The sequence below is a fragment of the Rattus norvegicus genome, chromosome 4, assembly GCF_021556685.1.
Source record: "Rattus norvegicus strain SHRSP/BbbUtx chromosome 4, alternate assembly SHRSP_T2T, whole genome shotgun sequence".
NCBI classification, from domain to species: Eukaryota; Metazoa; Chordata; class Mammalia; order Rodentia; family Muridae; genus Rattus; species Rattus norvegicus.
Genome location: NC_141537.1, coordinates 178,050,117 through 178,073,434, shown reverse-complemented (window position 1 = coordinate 178,073,434; position 23,318 = coordinate 178,050,117). Strand labels below are relative to the sequence as shown.

Sequence of the window (23,318 nt, the reverse complement as noted above, 5' to 3'; positions counted from 1 at the left end):
AGAGAGAGAGAGAGAGAGAGAGAGAGGCATACGAGGTGTAATCCCAGAACTTGTAAGTGTGAGACCTTCTCTCCAAAACAAACAAATAAACAAACAAACAGACAAACGAATGAAGGAATGAAACAAATCTAAAGGTGGGTCTCAGTGTCAGCAGCTCATCCAAGAGATGGGCTGGAAGGGAGGGGCCTAGTCAGCGGAGAAGCAGAGGTGGGGAGGCTCTCCTTCCCTCTGTCTTCAGGGCAGCTCGAGGTCAGTGAGACGCTGCAGAGGCAGAGTGCGCAGCAAGGAGAAAGCCTGGCCTGTAGCAGGCTCTCGAGAGAAGCGGTCTAGCATGGTCCTAAGAAGAATAGATGCCCAGAAGCCACTGCAGAATGTGGTCGCTAGGGAACTAAAGATGGAGAGCGTAGTGTGGGCTGTTTGTCTTCAGTTGAAGATGTGTATATATGATTCGTGTGGGAGTGCATTGTGTATTACCAAATCTATACATTACTGATGCCTTACTTTTGATTTTCCATTATAAACTATTCACATTGAAGCTGCTGTTTCTGTCTTTATGTTAATGATTTACAGTTCCTATGGCAACTGATCAGTTCAGCCACAGCTAAGTAGGCTTATATCAGTCTTTAGATTGAGCACTGACTTAGTCATTAAGCCACTTTTATAGATATATGGTATATTCAGTCATTTATGTTGATAAAAATGCCAGAGAGAGTGTGAAACTCAGTTGTGATTATAGTAACTTAAAACTTTGAATGTTTAAATGGGAAAATAATAAAAATTAAAGACTTTGGACTACATGAGAATATTATTTGTGGGAATTTTTAAGACAGTAACTTTAAAAATACATTCACTTTAAAAACTTTAGAGCAAAGATAATTGGTAAATCCTAATAATAGAAGTACAAGCTCACAGGGGTGAGTGATTAATGTTACAGCAGCCTTTGTCCACTGTGGTACTCAGCAGAAAACAGGGTGACTTAGAAAGTAGAGACTTTTACTGCCTCAGAGTTCTAGAGGCTGAAAAGGCAGGTTCAGTGAGGTTCTGTTAACTTGGAAGGGCCTTCTTACTGGGTTATGGTGTCGGGGAGACCACACTGACCCTTTACAGTGGCACCAATTTCACTGGAGGATGTCAGCGTGTACCTCGGAGGAGCTCGGCGTGCAGGCCATAGCTACAGCTGACAGGTGCATCTCATTGGCTGTCACAGACTCCTGAGAAGAACTTTTGAAGCATGTAAAAGGAGGGAGGCTTGTCGCCACTGTGCTGCTGCAGTGTGGGTCTCTGGTACTCATTTCTGCTAGCCCGGTCTTAGCCTGCGTTTCTTTTATTCTCCATGCTTGTGGACCTGCGACTTGCTAGGTGTTGCTAGAGTGAGCTAAGAAAGTAGTAATCTGAGGCTGTACTTGCTTTGCCTGTTAAATTTCTAGTCTAATGTGATAGAAGAAGGAAGCTTGCTCTGTGCAGGCTGTCGGTTAACTGCTCACATGGGCACACGCACAAGCACACACATACACAGAAATTGTAAGAGAGTGGACTGCTGTGTGCCTTGATCTGCTCTTTGCAGATGGAGTGAGGCTCTCGTGTGTATGCGAAGTGTTTGTCTCACCCTTCCACATAGACATGCACATGAGGTAGAGCTCAGCACATGCTCACATCATTAGTGAAAGCTGTTGTCTTTGGTTACTATTGACCTGGAGATTGCTTACTGCTGTCTGTTAAAGTTGCCAATATGTCAACAAGCCAGACTGCATACAGTTGTAGAGCCTTCTTGTTTTGAGAATCTGTTACCTGGGACGCCCGCCTATGTTGAGAAGGAGCCAGGAGTCTGAGGACTTGTGTGTCTGGCATACACATTGGACTGAAGCGCCAGGGCTCTTGTTCCACACCAGCTGGCCTTGAGCATTTCTGCAAGGGAAGAGTTAAGGTCAGAGCAAGTGTGAGCGATAGATAACGAGTGCATTCAAGAGGCTCCGAGGATGCTGAGGAATGTCTGCGATCCAAGCCTAGTGAAGTAAGTCAGGGGACAAAGAACTCCTCCCCTTTATAAAAATAGGGGGAACACAGTAATTCAGAGAGAAGTTCACACAGTATAAAGATCATGTAGTCTAAAATAAAGCCTCTTTCACCCTTCGTGCCCCTTCTCAAGAGCATGCACTCTTACTAGCTATATAGAAAAAATTGGAATATTTATTGATTATTTCTTTGTTTATTAGTGGTTTTTAGGGACAGGATCTTAGGTAGCCCAGACCAACCAGACTCACTGCGTAGCTGAGGTTGACTCTTAATTCCTGGTCCTCTTCCCACTTCCTTGCAGATGCTGGGTTTAGAAGTGCGCACCTCGGTGCTTGACTCACCATTGTCTTCTTCACAAACACAAACACAAGCACTGCATAGTGCTTTGTACTCTGCCTTTTCCACTTGGCACAGGTTAGGGTATAATGGCACAGTTGCCATTAAATCACATACAACTGAATTACAGAGGAGAATTTCTTCATAGTGGTTTTTAAAATGGTTTGAGTCATTCCTTCTTGATCCTGGGAGGAGAAGTTCACAATCTGAATTATACATTCATTCTCTCTCCCTCTCTCCCTCTCTCCCTCTCTCTTCCTCTCTCTCCCTCTCTCTCCCTCTCTCTCCCTTTCTCCCTCCCTCTCTCTCTCTCCTGTTAGTGGAGGTCAAGTCTCAGAGCCCGTACATGCTAGGCAGGCAGTCTGCCATGAAGCTACTCTACCCTTACTCTTGGTTCGTTAAGATAGCCTGGACTGTCTGTCTGTTCTGCATTGGGAGGTGTTTATCCTGACGCCCAGCTCTCTGTACTCTCTGTAGTGTATACTCATGGAGTCTGCCCTTCTCAGCAGTGACTCCAGAGAACTCTCGAGACCTCTAAGCCTGGACTAGGCTTGTTGTTCTTCATGTATGGATCGAGCCGTTTCCTGTCCTGTGCGGTCTCTAGAGACTTTCAAGCTTTTGAATATATGCCAGGACTATTGTGGCTTCTTCCTGTATTCCCATCTCCATCTGGACTTGCTAAGTCCCTCGGTCTGCTGAATTAGGAAAACTGTCCCCAGTTAGGTGTGTCATCCATGGACATGATTCCAGTGCTTGCTACACGGCACCTTCCCAGTCATCCTATGGCCTGCACGCATTGATCAACTGCACATACAGCGGACTGCAGCCACTTCATGTTCTCCATGTCAGCTACCAGATGCAAGGGCAGTGCCACTTAGGAGAATGTTCTCTACAAGTCCTATTTTGAGTAATTAAATTTTATTAATTTGAAAATATTATCAAAAGACCAATACATTAGAGATGGATAATGTATTTACTTAATTGATACTTTAAAAAATTTGGACTCCCCAAATAATTCTCAGTGTTTCTAATGAGCTATTGTTTTTTCCCCTCCAGTTTTATAATTCCTGAAACAAAATACAAGTGTTCTAGTACAGAGAGAGCATGAACAGCAAAAATACAGGTGTACTAGTACAGAGAGAGCATGAACAGCAAACACAGGTTGGCTTTAGTAGTACTGGACCTTTTCAGAGTATCTTACGTATACACAACAAATCCCTAAAACACCAGAAGCACCTCTGCGTGGATGCTACTCCCACGGTGCTGGGAGGGTGTGATGTGTTTGGATCTTAGCCATCTCTCTGGAGATCTGTCAGTCATTTAGTTTCACCACGTCTTGGTAGCAATAGAGAGAGGTATTGATAGAGTCAGATGGAGAGCTTAGAGGTGAGGAGGGCCACGGCTTGGCAGTGCTGATGATGTGTGTGGCTGGTTTCCTGGTGTGATGTCCCACGGTACTAGCTCTCACTCCTCCCCTAAAACATTGCTCCCGTTTCCCTTCCAGCCCCCCTCCAGCACATTGACCCTGTCTTCTTACCTTGTGCCATGGCTCTATTAGCATGCTACTGTTCGTGATATCTCTAGAAACTCACTTTGTGTTGTAATCAGCAATCATCTTGGCATAGTATTTATTAATGGGGCTAGTTTTCATATAAAGGAACTGCCATTTTAAATCCTAATACTTGTGCTTGGTTTGCTTTTATAATGAAGCCATAAAGATTCACTTGCTCTGTTCTTCTGGTTTACGGAAGAGATTAACAAGCAGCAGAGAAGAGGTGCTGGCTTGTCCTCGTCCCGAGCTAATGTTGTCCGTATTGTCTCATTAGAACACCTGGAGAGTGCGAGCTCTAACTCAGGTATCCCAGCTGCACAGAGAGGTGAGTCTGTCTCCCTAAGCCACAGCCAGAGCAGTACACATGCAGCAGAGGAGTGCACTGGACAGTGGAGTAGACCCCACATGGCTTTGTTGTATTTAGAATGTTTTACAAATTCAAAAGTATTTACTCTGTTATTGCTACTTTTTATTATGTGAGTATTTTTCAAGTTTCTAAAGTAGTTGTTCTTTAGCCTTTTACACACAGTAGCAATGTAAAAGTTACTGTTGGCAGAAGGGGTGCCAGCTGCTCCCCTCCTTCTTGTCAGCCGCCTTGTGGCCAGAAGTCAGACCTGGAACATAGATGTCAGTGACTGTTTGGTTTTCTTGCTGTTTTCAGAGTTGGGTTATTGATGGGTCTTTAGTAAGAGCCAGGTCGTTCATGGGGGTGGGTTTTCTTTCTCCTTTTTGTTGTTGTTTTGGTTTTTTCCCCTTTCAAGCATTTTTCAATACTTTATTATTTTTTAGTTTTAAGTTTTGGCTAAAAGTAGGGAATGGGGTTGCTCATAATGGGTTGGTTATGATTGAATCATAAATTAAAATCAAGTAGAAGCACTAAATCTTACAGTGAGGAGGGTGGGAACTACTGGGCAGACTGAGTCCTCTGCTCCTGCATCAGCCGGGCTGTACTTGTCCAGGCCCCGTGCAGTCAGTCACATGCCCAGCGCTCTGCCAAGCGCACTGGGTTTGGACACTTGGATGTCTAGAGCTCTGTTTGCACCACCTCCTGTCTGAGCTAAAAGGTCACTCTCTGTGAGCTACAGTGAAGCTAAGTTACGTCATCAGAGGAGCATTGTGGCGAGTAAGACACGTCACCCACATTTTTCTTTTGTTTCTTTTGTTTTCTGTCTGTGTCTCCAGCTACGTCAGTTGATTACAGTTCCTTTGCAGACAGATGCAGCAGCTGGATAGAGCTCATTAAACTGAAAGCTCAGACCATAAGGCGCGGATCAATTAAGACAAGTAGGCGGATGTTTCTACCACATTCTGATGGCCTGAGAAGCGTGTCCCTGATTTTGCAGTGGTGAAGGCTAGACCTTACTGCCTAGTAACAACATTGCCAGTCAGTCCTGTGTTTGGGTGTGGAAGCTGTAGGTGCTTGGTCATGTGTGAGGAGTTAGTCCAGAGCCTTTGGCTGGTTACTCTTAGCTGTAGAGTTGTCTTCTAAATTTTACTTTTTATGAAAGCACCCAGATGATATTACATCCCTGTGGAGGAGGACCTGGTCAGCTTTCTTGTTGAAGAGTCACTCTTCCAGGACCCAGGGAAGTGCTGACCGCAAAGCGTCGGCTTCCTAATTCTGAGGGACAGGAACCAAGTGTGTACAGAGACAGTAGACAGTGTATCTTGCTGCTAAACCAGAGAGAGATGTTTTATAACCTGTGTTATGGCAGATTTTGAGGAAACCATATCTGAGTGAGTTCATATTAAAAAGAAAAAAACTACATTTTAAAGGAAAGAATTCAGGATATATCAGAATCATTGTTTTTGTCCTAGAGGTAAATTATTAAGTAGGTGGCCTTGGTCTCCTCCTGAGGTGACAGGGATGGTGTGACCATGTGGCTGGTTGTGAGGTTAGAAACACAGGTGTATGTTTCAGGTTTACTGCAGTTACTTACAACTGGTGGGAACTATTTTACTACTAACTTCCCAAAATGTCTTTTAGACAGCCAAGATTGATTGTTAAGGTTTAAGTTACATGGCTGTTTAATCAAAAAAGTTTGGGAAGAAGTACAGTAGTGTATTACACCTAATGTTACCCGGCTGCCTACAAGCCTACAGTGATGGAGTGCGACACAGGTGGAACTGTACTGCAATGTCACCCTTTCACGCTCTCCTCCTCAGGGATTGTTCCTACAGCAGCTCCTTACTGCTCTGACGCTTTCTTGTCTCCACTCTGTAACCGACCATTGTGTGTCTAGCTGCATCAACTGCATCACCATTTTCCTCTGCAGGAATGCCATTTTCCTCCACAGAGCCCATTCCAGCACCTTCTGCTCATGTCTCTCTAAACTGCATGTGCTGCATGGTAATCTTTCCTTTCATGACATGGCTTAGTCTCACAGACAGCTGAATGTTAGCACCTCTGTTTGGAAGCCCTAGGGGATTATCCAGTCCCCAGTGTCCATTCTTAATGTGTCCTTACTTTCTCCAATCCTAGCTGTGACTGTTGAAAAGGCGAGTGCCATGGGCGATGCGAATTCCCGGAGCCGCTCTGCGCCACCTTGTGCGAGTCCCACCGTGGGTGTTGTTAAGATGACGCCTCTTTCTTTCATCCCTGGAGCAAAGATAACGAAGTACCTGGGCATCATTAACATGTTTTTTATTAGAGAGACCACTTCCCTCCGTGAGGTAACTTTACAAAACTTCCTTAAGTTTTTTTTTTTTAAATAATTAGTACTAAAACCAAGTTTTAAGTTATGTGTTGTAAATAACACACTTACATTTCATTTTCTTCTTTGTGACCTATGTGGCTTTTTATATACTTACCAAATTTCATACAGTAACCCATTTTACAAGAGTTGTATCTGATCTAAGCCCATTTGTCTGTAGAAGTTGTAGATCCTTGTTGTAAAACAGGTAACTTTCTCCTGTGTTTGATTCAGGATTAAAACTGCACTGATAGGACACGCTAAGTTTCTAAGGAGGAGGTCTTGGTTTTATCTTGCGATGTATTTGAATAGCAGTTTTAAGGTTCCACGTGTAGGAATAGTAGATTTCTCTAGTAGATTTATGGTCTAGAGATAACTTTGTTTTAGCTTTCTGGTTTCTTCCGTTTGAAAGAAGAATGAGGCTGCCTGTTGTCACTCCCGACAGTGCACAAGAACTGTCCTGCTGGTTTTTACTGTGTATGGGAAATTGTTACAGTAGTTACAAAATTTTATATGGTAAGATTAAATTTCAAAATCAGTGCCACTCTCTCATGCCATTTGTAACATGGGAATTCAACTTAAGCAAAAAGGAAATTATATTGTGTCTTGTGAGTCAGGCCTACTGAACACATTAGTATTATGGATAGGGAAACTCTGACGTTTCTGAGATGTGAGGCCCTGTCCTGTCTGTTGTTCCGTCTCGGTACCTCATGTTGTGGAAAGTGCGTGTGTCCTAAGAGGACAAGCTCTGCTTGGCTTTGTGTCCCCGGAGGCTCTTGTGCTCTTGCCTTCTCCATGCCACACTTCCTTCTCCGGCACGGAGCCTCCCTGGCATAGCGCAAGTACAACTGTCTTTGTGCAAATGCACGAATAAGGTCTGACAGGATAATTAGCGTCTTCTAAGATAATCTATTTATTTGTACTCTGTGTTGATGTGGAGGATAAACCATGTGGTCTCAGAACCTCTAAATGGAGAATTAAAGTCCATGTAAGTTTGATAGAATAGGTTTGTTTCAAATTTGGCATGGTTTCTCTGTTATTCTCTAGTTGCTCCTAATAGTGCTCCTTTAAGTTTGATTCTGTTGTGAGAGGGGGTGCTGTGTTGTCAGGCGGGGTGCTGTGTTGTTCAGGCTGCTCTTGTGCATTGATCCTGCCTTCTCAGCCTCCCTGACAGTGGAGTCCATGCACAAGCTGCCAGCCACACTGCATCCACCATTTCTCTTCCTTACTCTTGACTGCTGTTGAAGAGTTCTCAGCTGTCGTGTTGCTGCCTGGTTGGTCTCACAGCAGCAGAGACCTGCACTTTTAACTTAAGGCATAGCGCCCATGTGTGTCATTGCCTGGGAGATCTTCTTACAGTAGCTGTGCCTCCTAGAACCCAGCCTCTGCATACACGTGTTCCGGTGTGACTTCATGGGCGGAAGGGGGCTGCGGTGTGCACAGCTGCACTGTGCAGTGCAAGTGGAGGTGGCTGCTACAGTTCCGGAGTTCCAGCAGACAGAGCTTCACGGGATCACTATCTGGGAGTTCTGCTTAAAGTTTTAAAAAGATGCGCTGGAGCCGAGGAGGCAGCTCAGCAGTTCGAGCACTGGCTGCTCTTCCAGAGGACACACACTCAGTCTCTAGACCGACCTGGTGGCTCACTACCATCCGAGACTCCATTTCCAGGGCACGCAGTGCCTTCTTCTATCCTCTCTGGGTGCCAGGCGCGTAGGTGGTGTCTGCGCAGACGTAAACACAGACAGAGCGCCTGTGCACATTTTTTTAAAGATGTACTTAAGAAAGTAATTTTGCTCCTAACAGTAGACTCCAAGTTCTCTTACCTTCAGTATAATCAGAAACTTCTGCTTTGACCATCTAACCTCTAATAGGTTGGTAGGAAAGTTAAGTTGGAAAGCATTTAAGCTATTGACTGGCTTTCCATTTCTGTTTCCCTTGTTTGTTTATACAAGTAGTTTCCCACATCATTCCTTCCGATCCGTAGCAGTGTGCGTGATGCTTCTTTCTGCAGAGTTATTATTAGCATGTAATGTGGGGAACAGTGCAGCAATACCACCAGTGAGCTGCACGGTAGGACACACGTGTGGGCCCAGCTCAGCCGAGGCCTGTGCTGGCAGTGGGACTGGAGCAGAGCTAGTGTAGGTGAGGAGTCTGCATTCCAGGCAGTCCCCCAGTGCCACACGTTCATGAAACATACAGTACGTGTGATAAAAGCTAGTCAAAGGCAAATTACAATGATCTGGGCTTTAAGGAAAGCACTTTAAAATCCTCACACGGATGTGTTATCAGAAGTGTTTGTTCATGAAGAGAACCCTCACACTGAGGAAGTGTGAATAGTTGTCTTTACAGTGAGGTAACTTGGAATGTGTACTGTGAACTTTGACATTTTGTATGTGTCCTACCCTGTGTGTGACATGACGGTCGTGGACATTGTTGTCTGCAGGAAGGCGGAGTCAGTGGCTTTCTCCACGCTTTCATTGCTGAAGTGTTTGCTATGGTCCGAGCTCACGTGGCCGCGCTGGGAGGGAATGCTGTTGTCTCCTACATTATGAAGCAGTGTGTCTTCATGGAGAATCCCAGTAAGAACCAGGTGAGACCCAGCACTGCTGCTGCGAGGAAGTCTGAGAAGGCCCCTCTGGCGTCATCCTCCTCTGTCCTTCCACAAAAACGCCTCCATCATGCTTCACTTGACTTTATTACCTACACACCCCACAGGACATGATGTCGTCCTTAATTAAACATTTCTGGAATTCCTGCCACTTTTTTGGTGAGCGTCTGAAATACGGATCTGACTGTGTCCCCTCTCTGAGGAGACCTGAGGCACTCCTTAGTCTGGGTGTTGTCAGGTCTAGTTTTACCTGCCTTAATGGTGGAGAACAGACTGTGGGACAGACAGCTTACTTCTTTCAATCAAAATATTACTCTGTAAATAGGGGATAGAAGGTCTTGTTAGACTACACCTTAGCATAACATTCTTTTTAAATTTTAACTAAATAGCTCAAAAAACCCTTAAAGGTTTCTTCTAAAATTAATTAATTACTAAGTAACAAGGTATCTTGAAGTATTGTGTCTTGTGAGTCAGGCCTACTGAACACATTAGTATTATGGATAGGGAAACTCTGACGTTTCTGAGATGTGAGGCCTTGTCCTGTCTGTTGTTCCGTCTCGGTACCTCATGTTGTGGAAAGTGCGTGTGTCTAAGAGAACAAGCTCTGCTTGGCTTTGTGTCCCCGGAGGCTCTTGTGCTCTTGCCTTCTCCATGCCACACTTCCTTCTCCGGCACGGAGCCTCCCTGGCATAGCCATATTGGCAGGATTTCATATAATTTTTCACTTCTGTCTAGTGTTTCAGGCATAACTATTCTATATGTTCCCCTTCTTTTAATAGTATGTATATTATTTTTAGTATTTCCCTTTTATAAACATGGTGCAGTAAAAAGTCATGGGCAATCCTTTTGTCTAGGGAAGTACAGACTTCCTGCCGACTGCGGGTGCGTGCCCTCTCTGCAGAGGCACTGACAGAGCTCTTCCCTGAGCATGGGTTTTGTTGCCTTAGTGATATCCGACTCTCACCAGCTTCCCCGTTCTAGGACATGGTCTGCCATGTCCCCTCTAGGTTGTGATGACGGCAGGCTTAACTGTGTCTTCATGGATCCCGGCTCTCATCTCTGCGGGGCCCTTCTTACCCTAGCGCCTGGCTGGCTGTGCTGGGCCTGGTTCCCACCAGAGCCCCGCCCGGCAGGCGTCAGGCCCCCTTGGCCGTGTGCGCCGCGTGCGTGCATCTGAGCTCTGTCTGCTGTCTCCACAGGCACAGTGTCTCATAAACGTCAGTGGGGACGCAGTGGTTTTTGTTCGTGACTCTGACTTAGAAGTCACATCTCAGCAGCCTGCTGCCACCTGCCAGCCATCGTGCACTGGAGAAGTTACAACCTGAAGACAGCCGCTCACCTGAGTGAAGTTCATGTGTCTCCATTGTTTGTCAGCGTCTTCTCAGACCAGAGGGCCCAGCGAGGGCGGAGTCCTGAGGAGGAGGAGGGGAGGCATCTGGTTGGTGTGCGCGCACATCTTGGAGACTTGAGAATTTCTGATCTCGACATTTTGTTTGTCCAGTCTACACTGACAGGCCCCCTGGATTCTAGTACCTTCAGTTATGGGAGTTATTTGTAATTTATGTTGATTTTAATAAAATTATAATTAAAAATGAAATGGAAAGATTTCAGGAGACTAGGATGAGTAGCTTCCATGATTTCGAAAACTAAACTGGAATCCAAATTGCTAATGAGTCCGTAGTTGATTTGAAAATGGAGAAACTTCTGTGTATTTTCAGAAAATGACTGTGTGGATCTCTCAGTGTCTTTTGCTTGAAATGAGGAGTTTGTTAGCTGGATGGATAATGCGTTTCGCCCATCTTAAAAGGAAGCTGCAGTGTGTGTCTGCAGAATTGGCTGACTGCTCTAGGAGCTTCCACCGAGGGGTGTCCTCATCCAGGAGTGGGGGTGCCTCATGACTGGCTGTCACATGAAGGAGGGGGCACCTCATGGCTGGCTCTTGCTTCATATTTAATTGTCTGGAAGAGGCTTGGCTTCCACTGGGGAGCAGGTGCTGTGGAGTGTGTTTAAGGAGAGGAGATACAGGATTCTTTCTAATGATATTCTATTGCACTCTCAGTAAGCTTAGGGATTGGTGGGGTACACTGTTTGGTATAGACATGGAAAGGAGACTTGAATATGCTGTGAAATGTTGAATGTATGTATTACGTCTTACCTATGCCAAGCACCCACTAGTAATGAGATATCAAATTCCTCCTTTGCCCAATAAAATGTCCTTGTAAAACTTAGGATTTTATTCTCTCAAAACAGCAAATTACCCTAAAGATGAAAAAGTCATCTTATTGTTACACAGGTGTCAATATTTTTCGGTATTTTGTTTATAATTTTATTTTTTAAATAAAAAGTTTATAAACAGCACATTCGTAATGCTTTGCCTCTGTGATGTGATGCGGGTGTTGGAGTCATTACTGTCTTTCATCCACTCCCACCATTCCTGAAGTCAGTAAACATCCCTGAGCACCTAGTGTGGTGGATCCCGGTCTTCAGTGTGTGTGTGTGTGTGTGTGTGTGTGTGTGTGTGTGTGTGTTGGGCAGTTAGGTATTCAACACCTGCTGTTGAGTGTCTCTTTATGTCTCTTTAAGTTGCAGGCATATTTGTGGGTTGTGAGCAAACACATGTGAGTCCTTCCATGTGTCAGGCTTGCAGTTCACTGCCTGCCCACTGAAGCATTTGTGAAACCTGAGTGCCTGGACATTCGAGCCGAGCCGGCTGATCAGCTGCTTGCTTAACCCTTTTCTGACCTATCACCACTTTGCTCACATGGAATTCTCGTGCCATGACTTTGCCCCGTTTGTGCAATCCATGCTGACCAGTGTGCCATAGAGCTGCATGGCCACCGCTGTGTGTTGTCTCTTTCTCACAGAACAGCACTGTGCCTAGCAGCAGTTCCACCTTTCATCCTCAGACCCTTCCAGGTCTATGCTGACACTAACCTTCCTATTGCTGTGACCTCTCACTCTGGACGTTTTGTATACCTGCAGTCATAATGTGCTCTGGGTTCACACTCTGTGCTTCGACTCTTCCCTGTCACTCAGGGCATTAAAGGCATGCTTAGTAAGAACAGTGTCATCATACTGAACAAGCCAGGCGCCTTTGCCTTGCTTGATTTCCAGTTTGTTTGTTTATTTCTGTGGTCCATGGAGAAAATGACCTTTCACTTCTAGGTGAGGGGGGCAACTCTGCCTTCCTGGGGGAAACTAATATTTGTGGTGCAGATTGTGGCATTCTCTCACTTCAGCAGAGGTGCCCCTGTGTTGGCACAGCTGTGTCCCAACAGGTTTGGGCTGCTCCCTGGCAGGCTTGACAGATGTGAGGGAGCTGTAGTAGGCGTTTCTAAGGTAACAAAAGCTCTCTGTCTTCCCCAGTGCATCCTAAGTCCCATGTCTGCCCTCAGCTCCTCACAGGACCACCTAGTGCTTCAGGTTCTCCTCCGTGTCATAGTGAGGTAACCCTAGACGGGGACAGGGCTTCCTGGGTGGTCAGTGAAGGAAGGAAGGAAGGAAGAGCTGTGGGACAGAGGTCCTTGGAGGACTCTGCGGGCAAGACCCTTCCTCTTCACTTGGATGTCCTTACCGACTAGGTCTGTGTCTCCTAGCCAGTCTGTCAGACCCTGGGCACTGCTGGAAAAGCCCTCTAAGGTCCTAGACTTCTTAGTGGACAGAGGTGAGACAGCTCCATGCTCCCACCCTCTCGCCTGAGAAGTGCCTGAAGACTTAGAGACTTTGACTCAGGCCAATAGGAGCTCAGAGCTTGGACCCTAAAAAGAATGAGTACTAGCCCGTTTAGTCAGCAGGGTTAGTGGTTTCATTAAAGACATTTTAAATAGGGTTAAGAAAAGAAGCATTTGTTCAGAAGAAAGGCATACCCAAGTTCCTAAAGCAGGGAAATGTCAGAGGGAGTTACTGAGGCCGGCTTCTCTGAGAGGAAGTTGTTGTCTTTACAGCATGAAAGGATTTTTGGAGACTCAAAAGGTTGGGAAGAAACCTTGCTACTCTGGGAAGGAGCCATACAAGAGGTGCCCAGAGATGCCTTGCTTGAAGTCATAGTCTGAGTGTGTGTGTGTGTGTGTGTGTGTGTGTGTGTGTGTGTGTGTGTGTGTGTATGTGTGTGTGTGTGTGTGTGTTGGTGGGGTGGGGGTGGGTTAGGATTCTGCCTTTAGATGGGGTTTCTGCTGAAATTCCTGGCTGGGAAGGGAGAATTAACAAGTGGTTGTTAATTATGATGAAATTCTAAAATTCTAGCTTCTCCCTGCAAAAATGCTTCTACATTGATTCCAGAGCCAAGAGCTTCTCATGTCCCCAGGATTACCGTCGTCGCCTGTCTGTGCTGCCTCAGGCTTCCTTGCCAACCAGCTTCCCAGTCCCTCACGGCACCTTCAGGGTTTCAGCTGTAGCTTTGTGCTGTTGACTGCCCTGGCTTCCATCTCATCTCCCGCATGTTTTTGGTGTGTGGAAAGTTCTTTGGGATTCCAATACAGTGGGTCCCTGTCTTCATGCTTTTTCCTCCATTCCTTCACATAACAGATGGGCTGGGTTTTGTTTGTTTGTTTTTGGGGTTTGTTGTCGTTTGCTTGTTTTTTGTTTTGTTTTGTTTTTTCGTTTTGTATTGTTCTCTATGCACTGAGCTCTTGGTGCTGTCTGGCACTGGCAGCTGGAACTGTCTGTTCTCTCAACACCCCAGGGAAAGACCCTAATGCACTGTAGCCAAAACAGCATCAAGGCCCAACCACTTAGTATCTAGATGCCTCACTATAGCACCAGGGACCAGGGCACAGTGGGGCTGGACCCCCTGAAGGGTAGTCTGCAGCTCAGGGGTGCCCTACTCTCCTGGAGCCCCTCTCCAAGAGAAAACCCAAGAAAACTGCTATGAGAAAAAAGCTTTAGCAAATTCACTCTTTTTTTTGTGTGTATGTTCACCATTTTACTTTTGACCTGGCCGTGTGTGTAAATTCATGTGTGTGTGAATGAGTGTGGAGGTCTGAGGTCCACGGCTGGTGACCTCCCTGTTCCTTACCTTTGTTATTGAGGCCTGGTCTCTCACTGGCTCCAGAGCTGCCTGCCTGGCCAGTGTAGCCCCAGCCACCACCTGTCACAGTCTGGCTGCACTCACTCACCTGGGTGCCTGTTCTGGAGAGCCCAACTCCTGCCCTCATGTTTGCAGATGCCTACAGGACCATCACCTCAGCCTTCCCATGTTTTGTCACAAGGTCCTTATAGTTCAAGTCTGGCCTCAGCTTGCTACTTAGCCAGGCTTGACCTCAAACTCCTAATCCTCCTGCCTGATGCTGGGATTCCAGGTGTGTGCAACTGGAGCCCACTCCTTGTTCACAGTCGTCACCATTCGTCTGCTTTTGTAACCAGCAGCCCTTGGGAACTTCATAGGAGCCGGGAGCCCTTCCTAGGCAAAGGAAGAGCAATGTGAGCAGCGTCAGTGAGTGCCTCTTTTGTGTCCTGTCTGTGAACATACATACCTGCTCGTTCATAAAAACTACGTACAGAATGATCTTGACGGCAGCTCCACTTTACAGGGACAGTTTCTCACTCCACAGTGGTTAAAGCCAGAGTTTCCTGAACCCCTCCGCCCCAGCACTTCAGCTCCCCCACACATTTCACTCAGAACACCTCGGCATAGTTAGCCCCAACTAAACCTGCCTCCTTCCAGAAAGGCTACTCTGTCTTCTGTCTGCTTCTAACTGGCATGTTAGGTCAACCGAAGTGCACATATGCCAGGATTTGCTCTTGCAACACAAGACCCAGTTGTTCACGGAGTTCTTGGTATCTCCATCTTCATGACTGCCCCAACACCAACGTGTGATGTTTCAGTAACAGCATTTTGTTAGATTTGCTAAGCTTGCTGCCCCACCACCTCCACTTCCTGTCTTCTGTAACTCATGACCATCTGATAGCCATCTCCTGCGACTCCTGACTTCAACATGAATTGGGTTGTAGTACTGGGGTTTTTTTAAAAACAAAATTTGTGTACACATAAAAATTTCAGAAATACAATATAGGATTATATATACATTTGAATGTAAATATACGTAATCTTTAGTGTTTTATTTATATTACCACGTACATGGGATGCCTGTGAATCTGTACCACAGCATGCATGTGGAAGTCAGAGGACAATTTCATGGGGTCAGTTCTCTCCACTTTTACATAGGCTCTGAGGATTGGACTTGGACCATCAGATTTTCATGGCAGGTACTTTTACCCTCTCAGCCATCATGTAGACCTTATAAACACAATGGGTAAATAGAGTAAAGAGTTCCATTACCAAGCAGGGTTTTGGATGGCACTGGGAACTGAACCAGGATTCTGTGCACATTATTTAAATGCTCAGTCAAACAAGCTCTCTGCTGCTCTTTGACGGTCCGAGTCCATGTATGTCCTTTCCATGGAAATGGATTCTTCTGTTTGGAAATTAACAATTATGTCAAGATGTGGATACTGTGTTCCAATGAGTACAGATAGAACTATCTTTTAATATAGCTTGCAATTTCTGTGAAAAAGGGAAGTTTCTGTTTGGTGTCGTTTATTTTTTTTTTCTTGACGGTATACATATAATTTGCCATGTATGTGATAAATGTCTCCTTTTTTTTTCTTTCTCTACTTTGTTTTAACTCTTGCCATATCTAGGCTTCCCATTGAATTATAGACAAGTGACCCTCTTCTTTCTTTTTAGATGTTCTAGTTAAGGTGCCTCCAGTTCAACTTGCTTTCTCGGGCCATCTTGAAAGTTCATCACATTTAAACATCCCAAATTCCCACACACAAAAGACTGGCACCAAGCACTCTCCTTTGGTTACTGTGAAGACAGGGTTTCTCATTAGCTTATCCATTTGGCCGACTGGCCAGGAAGCCTTACTTAGGGATCCTGCTGTCCCCCCATTCCTAGTGTAGGGGTTATAGGCATGTGCCTCTGTACCCAACTTTTTTAATGTGAATTTGGGGGATTGAACTCAAGTCCTCCTGCTTGTGCATCTCAGCCCCACATGAATGCGTTTTCCCCACTGCAATCACACAGGAAATTCAAGCTCCTGTGGTACAGGCCAAGCAAGGGATGCAGTAACTGATGTTCAAGGCTCTCACTGCCCCGCCATGCAACACTGTTTCACAGTAAATGCCAAACAATTACAGAATACCCTTTAAAGGAACAGTATACTAATTCCTCAAACCAGTAACATGGCTGTTACAGTTTGAAGGTGCCATGGTTCCCACAGGTGCATGTTTGAACACATGGTCCTCAGCTGGTGGTATTGTTCTGGGAGATGGCGGAACCTTGAGGACTTGGCAGAGGCAGGCCTGTAGAGTTGTAGCTTGAGGGTTATAGCCTAGCTCCATTCCAACCAGACTCTCATCTGTGAGGAAAGATCCACATAGCAAGCCACCAATGGAGCCAAAAGAGCCTTACTTCCCTCTGTCACCTGAGTTGTTTTTGTTGGATTTTCTCTCAGGGTGATAAGAAAACAACCAGTACAGGCGGCGTTTATCACCGTGCACTGCATGTAGTTGGGTGGGATGGTTTTCACACAGCAGCCAGGGCCGTGGATCTCTTGTATCATCATAGCCATGGTTACCTGAGCAACTCTTGTGCTATGACCTTAGGATGACTACAGGAGGGATTCTGGGGCTCCATCAGAACCTATGGGGCCACCGGAATCTGTGAGCTTTGTCAGTGGCCTGGATATTATGTGGCACCTGGCTATTTTTACTGATCCAAGTTCTGGACTTTTTCACTGGAATAAAATTGTGTACAAGACACTTTGTGCTCTATCTCAAGAGATTTATTAAAACCATCTCTTAGGCTCTAAATTGAATGATAAAGTTGGGCTGAAGAAAATGGTGAGAACAACCAGAAAGATGCTATCCTAATGAGTTCAACCCGAGACATTGAGACCTGTGTATTACATATGTATTTAATGGATGTGTTAAAGTTATACTAATTTTTTGAAAAGGAGTTAATATAAATACTCCATGACACCATGCTTAGACATGAATGTTACTTAATGGCTAAATTGACTTAAATAGCTGGTTAACACGTTAATTGCCTCTTGTAGAGAATTTTTCGAATGCATGTTTGCTTTAGTGGTAGGTAAGTATCACTTTAAACAATCATAGTCCAATCTGGGGATGTTGGGCAGCCAGCAGAGTGCTTGAGGAGCGTGGCTCCTCATATTGAACTCACATGGAGCTCTGAGTTCAATCCACCGTGTCCTGTAAACCAGCAGTGCGCTCTCCTTTTTGTTGTTTTGTTTTGTTTAGTTTGTTTGTGAGGCCACTTAAAAACCTCTGAACAAATGGTCAGGGAAATGACTCAATGGTTAGAGTGCTTACTGCCCAAGCTTGGAGACCTGAGTTTGAACCCTTATCGCCAGCATAAACATAGGCTTGGCCAAACATGCCAGCGAGCCTAGCATTAGGGTAAGGGTTGGAGAGGTGGATCCTGGGAAGTTGCTGGCTGGCCAGCCAACCTAGCTGAGATGTTTACCTTCAGGTTTAGTGAGAGAACCACTGTCAGGTAAATAAGGTGGAGGGAGGTAAAGTAAGACACACAGTGTTCTCCTCTGAACACCCAACATGCTGTGCCTGTGCATAACTGCCTACACACACACACACACACACCTACACACACACACACACACACACACACCTACACACACACCTACACACACATACCCCCCACACACACCTACACACACACACACCTACACCTACATACACCTACACCTACATACACACCTACACACACACCCCACACACACACCTACACACACACACCTACACCTACATACACCTACACCTATACACACACCTATACCTACACACACCTACATACACTCACACCTACATCTACACACACACACGTACACACACATACCTACACACTCCCACACACACCTACACACACACCTACATACACTCGCACCTACACACACACCCCTACACACACAGCTACACACACCTACAACACACCTACACACACATACCTACACACACACACACCTACACACACACACACACGATGAGCAATTTAGAGGAAAACTACTAAAATATGCTCACTACATTGTACTTTTTTAAAAAAAGATTTATTTATTATATATAGGTATACTTTATTTATTATATATAGGTACACTGTCGCTGTCTTCAGACACACCAGAAGAGGACATCAGATCCCATTACAGACGGTTGTGAGCCACCATGTGGTTGCTGGGAATTGAACTCCGGAACTCTGGAAGAGCAGTCAGTGCTCTTAACTGCTGAGCCATCTCTCCAGCCCACATTGTACTCTTGAATTTATTCCATGAACCTGAAATTTTGTGCTCAGTGACCAGCACCTTGTAAATACATTGTCTTAGACGTTCCAGTTTTTACATATGGCTGCTTGACCCCAGGCCTAGCTTATTTCACTAAAACAGTGTCTTCCAGGTTCGTTCACCTTGTCACGAATGACAGGGTATTGTTTTTTCAAGACTGGATAATGTAAGACTATGTGTGAATAGACAACCCTTCCTTTATTCGTTCGCCCACCTGCTAATGGACACTCTGGGTGACTCCCTATCTTGGTTGGCTGTGGTGACTAATACTAGATTAAACATGGGAGTTTGAACCGTCTCTTCAACATGTCGTATACTCGTCGGAACACAGTAAAAGAATGACGCATGGTGAACAATACCTTAGGGAACTGAGAGAGGCTTCAAGAAAACAAGTGGAGGACCTTTTACTCCCTGGATTCTAAGTGCCTTTTGCTCCCTGGATTGTTCTAGGATGTGATTTTGTGCCTCCTATGACAATAAACATTTACATTCAATTTATAAGACTTTTTTGGGGGGGTTGTTTTGGTTTTTCCAGACAGGGTTTCTTTGTGTAGCCTAAGCTGTCCTGTATAGAGAATTTCTTGTAAGCATCACCTGTCAATAAAAAAGCACATGGCCAATGGGCGGAGGGAGGAGATAGGAGGTGGGACACTGGCAGGAAGAGAGAGGATTGTGGGAAATAGAGTATAAGAGAGTTGCCCAGGGACTCGATGGAGGTTCAGCGAATGGCTGAACTCGGGATAGAGTGAAGAGAGAGTAGAGCAATGTGAAGAAAAAAGCAGACCGTGACTGAAGAGAGGTAACTAACAAAGTGGTAGACATAGCATCGTTTAAGTGAATTAAGTAAGTTACAAGCTAGTCTGGGAGCAGGAGCTGAAAGAAGAAAACGGATTTTTTTTTTTTTTTTATAACAGTCCTGGAACTCACTCTGTGGACAAGGCTGGCCTCCAACTCAGAGATTCACCTGCCTCTGCCTTCCAAGTGCGGGGCTTAAAGGTGTGCACCACCACCACTCCGCGAGGTTTATTCCTGTTGGATGTCAGAAAGTAGATACAGAGCCCGATCTGGTGACAGGCTATGCTGAGCGCTGTCCTCCGCATGCCCTCAATCTGGAATCTGCAGATGGCCTCTGCCTTGCTTTTGCGCTTGCTCAGATAAAACCTACAGCGCGTGCCAGGCAATTGTATTTAAATTGGTCGGTCCTGAGAAAGTGCCGGGGAAGGGCTGCTCTGCTCCTGCTTAGTACGCCCTTTCTGACATTTAGTTACAGGTTTTTCTGAACTCTAGCAACCTCCCTTGGGTCATTGCTTTCTTTGTTACATTCATGTGTCAAAGTACACTGAAACTGAAGTAAGATTGTCTACAGCATTAGACTGTACCCCCACCCCCTTCTTTCAAAGTCTTCAAATGCCAGGTCCCGCAGATAAATCAGCGTGGGTTGACCAAAGTTGGCATATTCCCAATGATTGCTGGATCATATGGCAGTTACTATTTTTAATTTTTTTGAAAAAACTGTTTCCAGTAGTAGCTGAATTAATTTACATTCTTACCAACAGTGTACAAGGCTTCCCCCCTGTCTTAGTCAGGGTTTCTATTCCTGCACAAACATCATGACTGAGAAGCAAGCTGGGGAGGAAAGGGTTTATTCAGCTCACACTTCCACATTGCTGGTCATCACCAGAGGAAGTCAGGACTGGGACTCACATAGGGTAGGAACTTGGAGGCAGGAGTGGATGCAGAAGCCATGGAGGGTGCTGCTTACTGGCTTGCTTCCCCTGGCTTGTTCAGTTTGCTTTCTTATAGAATCCAAGACCACCAGTCCAGGGACAGCACCACCCACAATGGGCTGGGTCCTCCCCACTTGATCACTAATTGAGAAAGTGCCTTACAGCTGGGTCTCATGGAGGCATTTCCTCTAGGGAGGCTCCTTTCTCTGTGATAACTCCAGCTTGTATCACACAAAACCAACCAGTACACCCTGCCACATCCTTTCCAACCAAACCTACATTTCAAAATTAGTTTTAAAATATAAAGCTGTCCAGAAAGTGGTGGCGCACACCTTTGGCTCCAGCACTAGGGAGGCAGAGGCAGGCCGATTTCTGTAAGTTCAAAGCCAGCCTGGGCTACAGAGACTTCCAGGACACCCAGCTGCAGCATGACCCAAGGGCATCCACACAGACGCCAACGACAGCACAATTGGAGGATCTCAACAAAGTCCCCAACAGCAGCCAAGACCACGGCTGCAGCATGGACCATAGACACCCTGATGGCCTTTGTGGGCAGCACAGGCCATGAACATCAATGTGGATTCAGATGTCTGAACAGTTCACTCACATCAACATAGCCCCTGGTACCAGCACAGACATCAACATATCAACATGGCTTCAGGCTTCATATATATGTATATATATATGATCTCTTTGAGTGTTAGGTCTGTTCATGTACATGCCATTTTAAACAGGTATTAATTCACTAAAATAAAGAAGAAAGCATTTTAAATATTAAAGATCTTCAACATATCCTTGGTAAGCCCAAAACAATGGACTTCATAAAACCGGCTATTTCACTGTGAAGTGCATTAAATCACAAGGGCTTTATGGGTGCGATCGGGGTTAAGAACGTTAAAATGGAGAGAGAATCTGGATGGATTCTAGAACCCAGGAATGTAAGTCTGTTTAGTAGAGAGCATGAGAGGGGCTTAGATCAAGACTGAATTGAGTCTACAGACAAGTTAGGAGGACACTGACCCCTTAATATCCATGTGTGATGGTTTGCATATGCTTGGCCCAGGGAGCGGCACTGTTAGAAGGTATGGCCTTGTTGGAGGAAGTGTGTCACTGTGGGGGTGGGCTCTCAATAACATTATAGAGTTATGACTTCCTCTGCGGCTCCCTTTTTAAAATTCCCACGAGTTTTACACCATGCTTTTGTTTCTTTTAATTCTGAATATTTATAATGTCCTTCTCGATTTCTGCACTTTTGAATTATTTAGAAATATATTTCTAGCCTTCCGGGGGACATTTTTTCACATGCTTTAGTCCTTTCTAATTATGTTGCCTAAAGGACAGAATATTTTGGTCTAAATGACAGATTATTTGGAAATGGTCGATGGATTCCTGGTTGCTTGTTCGGTTTGTATAACTATTTCAGGTGTACGCGAGAAAGTAGTGAATTGTCTGTTTGCTGTGTACACCAATCCGTCTCCCCACCCCCACCCCCACCCCCCAGCTTTAAAACCCAGATTGAATGTTGGTTATTATCGACGGTCAACTTGACAGTATCTAGAGTCACTGAAGGGACAAGTCTCTGCTTGTGCCTGTGAGGAATTTCCAGATTCCTTTCTACCTTTCCTGTTCCAAAATAAAACACCATGACAGGCTCAGCTTAAAGGCGAGGGTTTACTCAGGCTCATAGCCTAAGGATATAATCCACAATTATATAAGGAATCCTGGCACCACAAGCTGGAGGGAGGAGGACCCATTACATCTGCAGTCAGGAAGCAGGAGATGTTATGCTCAGGTCAGATCCTTGCCTGCCGGTGGTATGACGTGGCCCACGTTTAGGCCACACCCCTGGCCCACAGCGCGAAGCTGCCCACTTTTAGGCCACACCTCCAGCCCGTGGTACCACGCTGTTTAGGAACCACCTTCCAGTACCTTTCCTTGCCTCTCATTTTTCTACGAGCTGAAGAGCAAGGGTCCTGATCTGCTTAGGTTTTGGTTGAAGGGAGTGAGTGGCGTGGGTGGCTTGACCTGGAAGGACCGCTGTTCTCTGTGTGAGCCTGTTTGCCTTGTCGTTTGTGCGCTCACTGGAGCACTTCTCAATTCTTCCAGGAATCTCTTGGCTTGCACAGCTCCGCGCGCCGTAGACAGATGAGGCCTAGCTTCTAGCCCATCTCAGTTGCTAACATTCGTTGTCTTCCTCCATTTTTTCCTTCTTACTCTTCGAGGCAGGGTCTCTAACTGAACCTGGCAGCTTACTGACTTGACCAGACTAGCTGGACAGCAAACGCCAGGCTCCTTCTGTCTCCACCTCAGCAGTGCCAGGATTACAGGCGCATTTGCTGTGCCCGTTTTTTAGTTAATTTTTTTTTTTTTTGAAATGTAAGTTCTAAGGATCTTCATGCAGGTCCTCATGCTTTCATAGCAGGCACTTACCTTGAACCATCTCCTGAACCTCTGTCTTTCCCACACATTTATCATTTACGCGTTCTACCTTATAGCCGTGGATTATGTGGCCCACAGTTACAACGGTGGCGTCAAAGATGCTTTTGGATTTCGAGTAGTTGGAGATGTTGTGAGAAGCACCCAGCACGATGCACAGATGTGACACGGGAAAAGGACGCTGGCAGAGGGGAGTGGGCACCAACTTGCACCCCTCGCCAAAGAGCTATTTGCACCTGGTGACTTACGGGAAGGGGAAATCAGTTTTCTTCAATGGTGTGACATTGGGTTTGTCAGTCACACTCCAGGGCAGGGCACACTCAGGCTGGGAGTCATAGGAAACTCAAAACCGACTCCATAGTTTTAGCTTGTTTCTTTGTTTCTCTTCTCTTCTCTTCTCTTCTCTTCTCTTCTCTTCTCTTCTCTTCTCTTCTCTTCTCTTCTCTTCTCTTCTTTCTTTCTTTCTTTATTTCTTTCTCTCCTTTCCTCCCTCCCTCCTTCCCTCTCTCCCTCCCTCCCTCCTTCCCTCTCTCCCTCCCTCCCTCCTTCCTTCCTTCCTTCCTCTCTTCCATTACTTTGTTTTTCTAGATGGTCTCACCCAGCCTAGGCTGGCTGACCTCGAAACCCTAGCTTCCT

General features: G+C 45.6%; 1 protein-coding gene across 50 annotated transcripts in view; it reads left to right on the top strand.

Annotated features, from left to right (window-relative positions):
• The window catches only part of C2cd5 (C2 calcium-dependent domain containing 5), an 86,099-nt gene extending 74,539 nt beyond the window's left edge, over window positions 1-11,560 (top strand). For 20 of the 50 annotated variants that reach the window (XM_087658348.1, XM_087658347.1, XM_087658327.1 and 17 more), the window contains 5 exon segments: window positions 4,176-4,226; window positions 5,084-5,185; window positions 6,384-6,574; window positions 9,038-9,184; window positions 10,402-11,560. In XM_087658348.1, coding sequence (XP_087514474.1) covers window positions 4,176-4,226; window positions 5,084-5,185; window positions 6,384-6,574; window positions 9,038-9,184; window positions 10,402-10,527 — 617 coding nt within the window. In that variant the 3' untranslated portion in view covers window positions 10,528-11,560. 50 annotated transcript variants of the gene reach the window in all.
• Window positions 11,561-23,318: the final 11,758 nt, after the last annotated feature.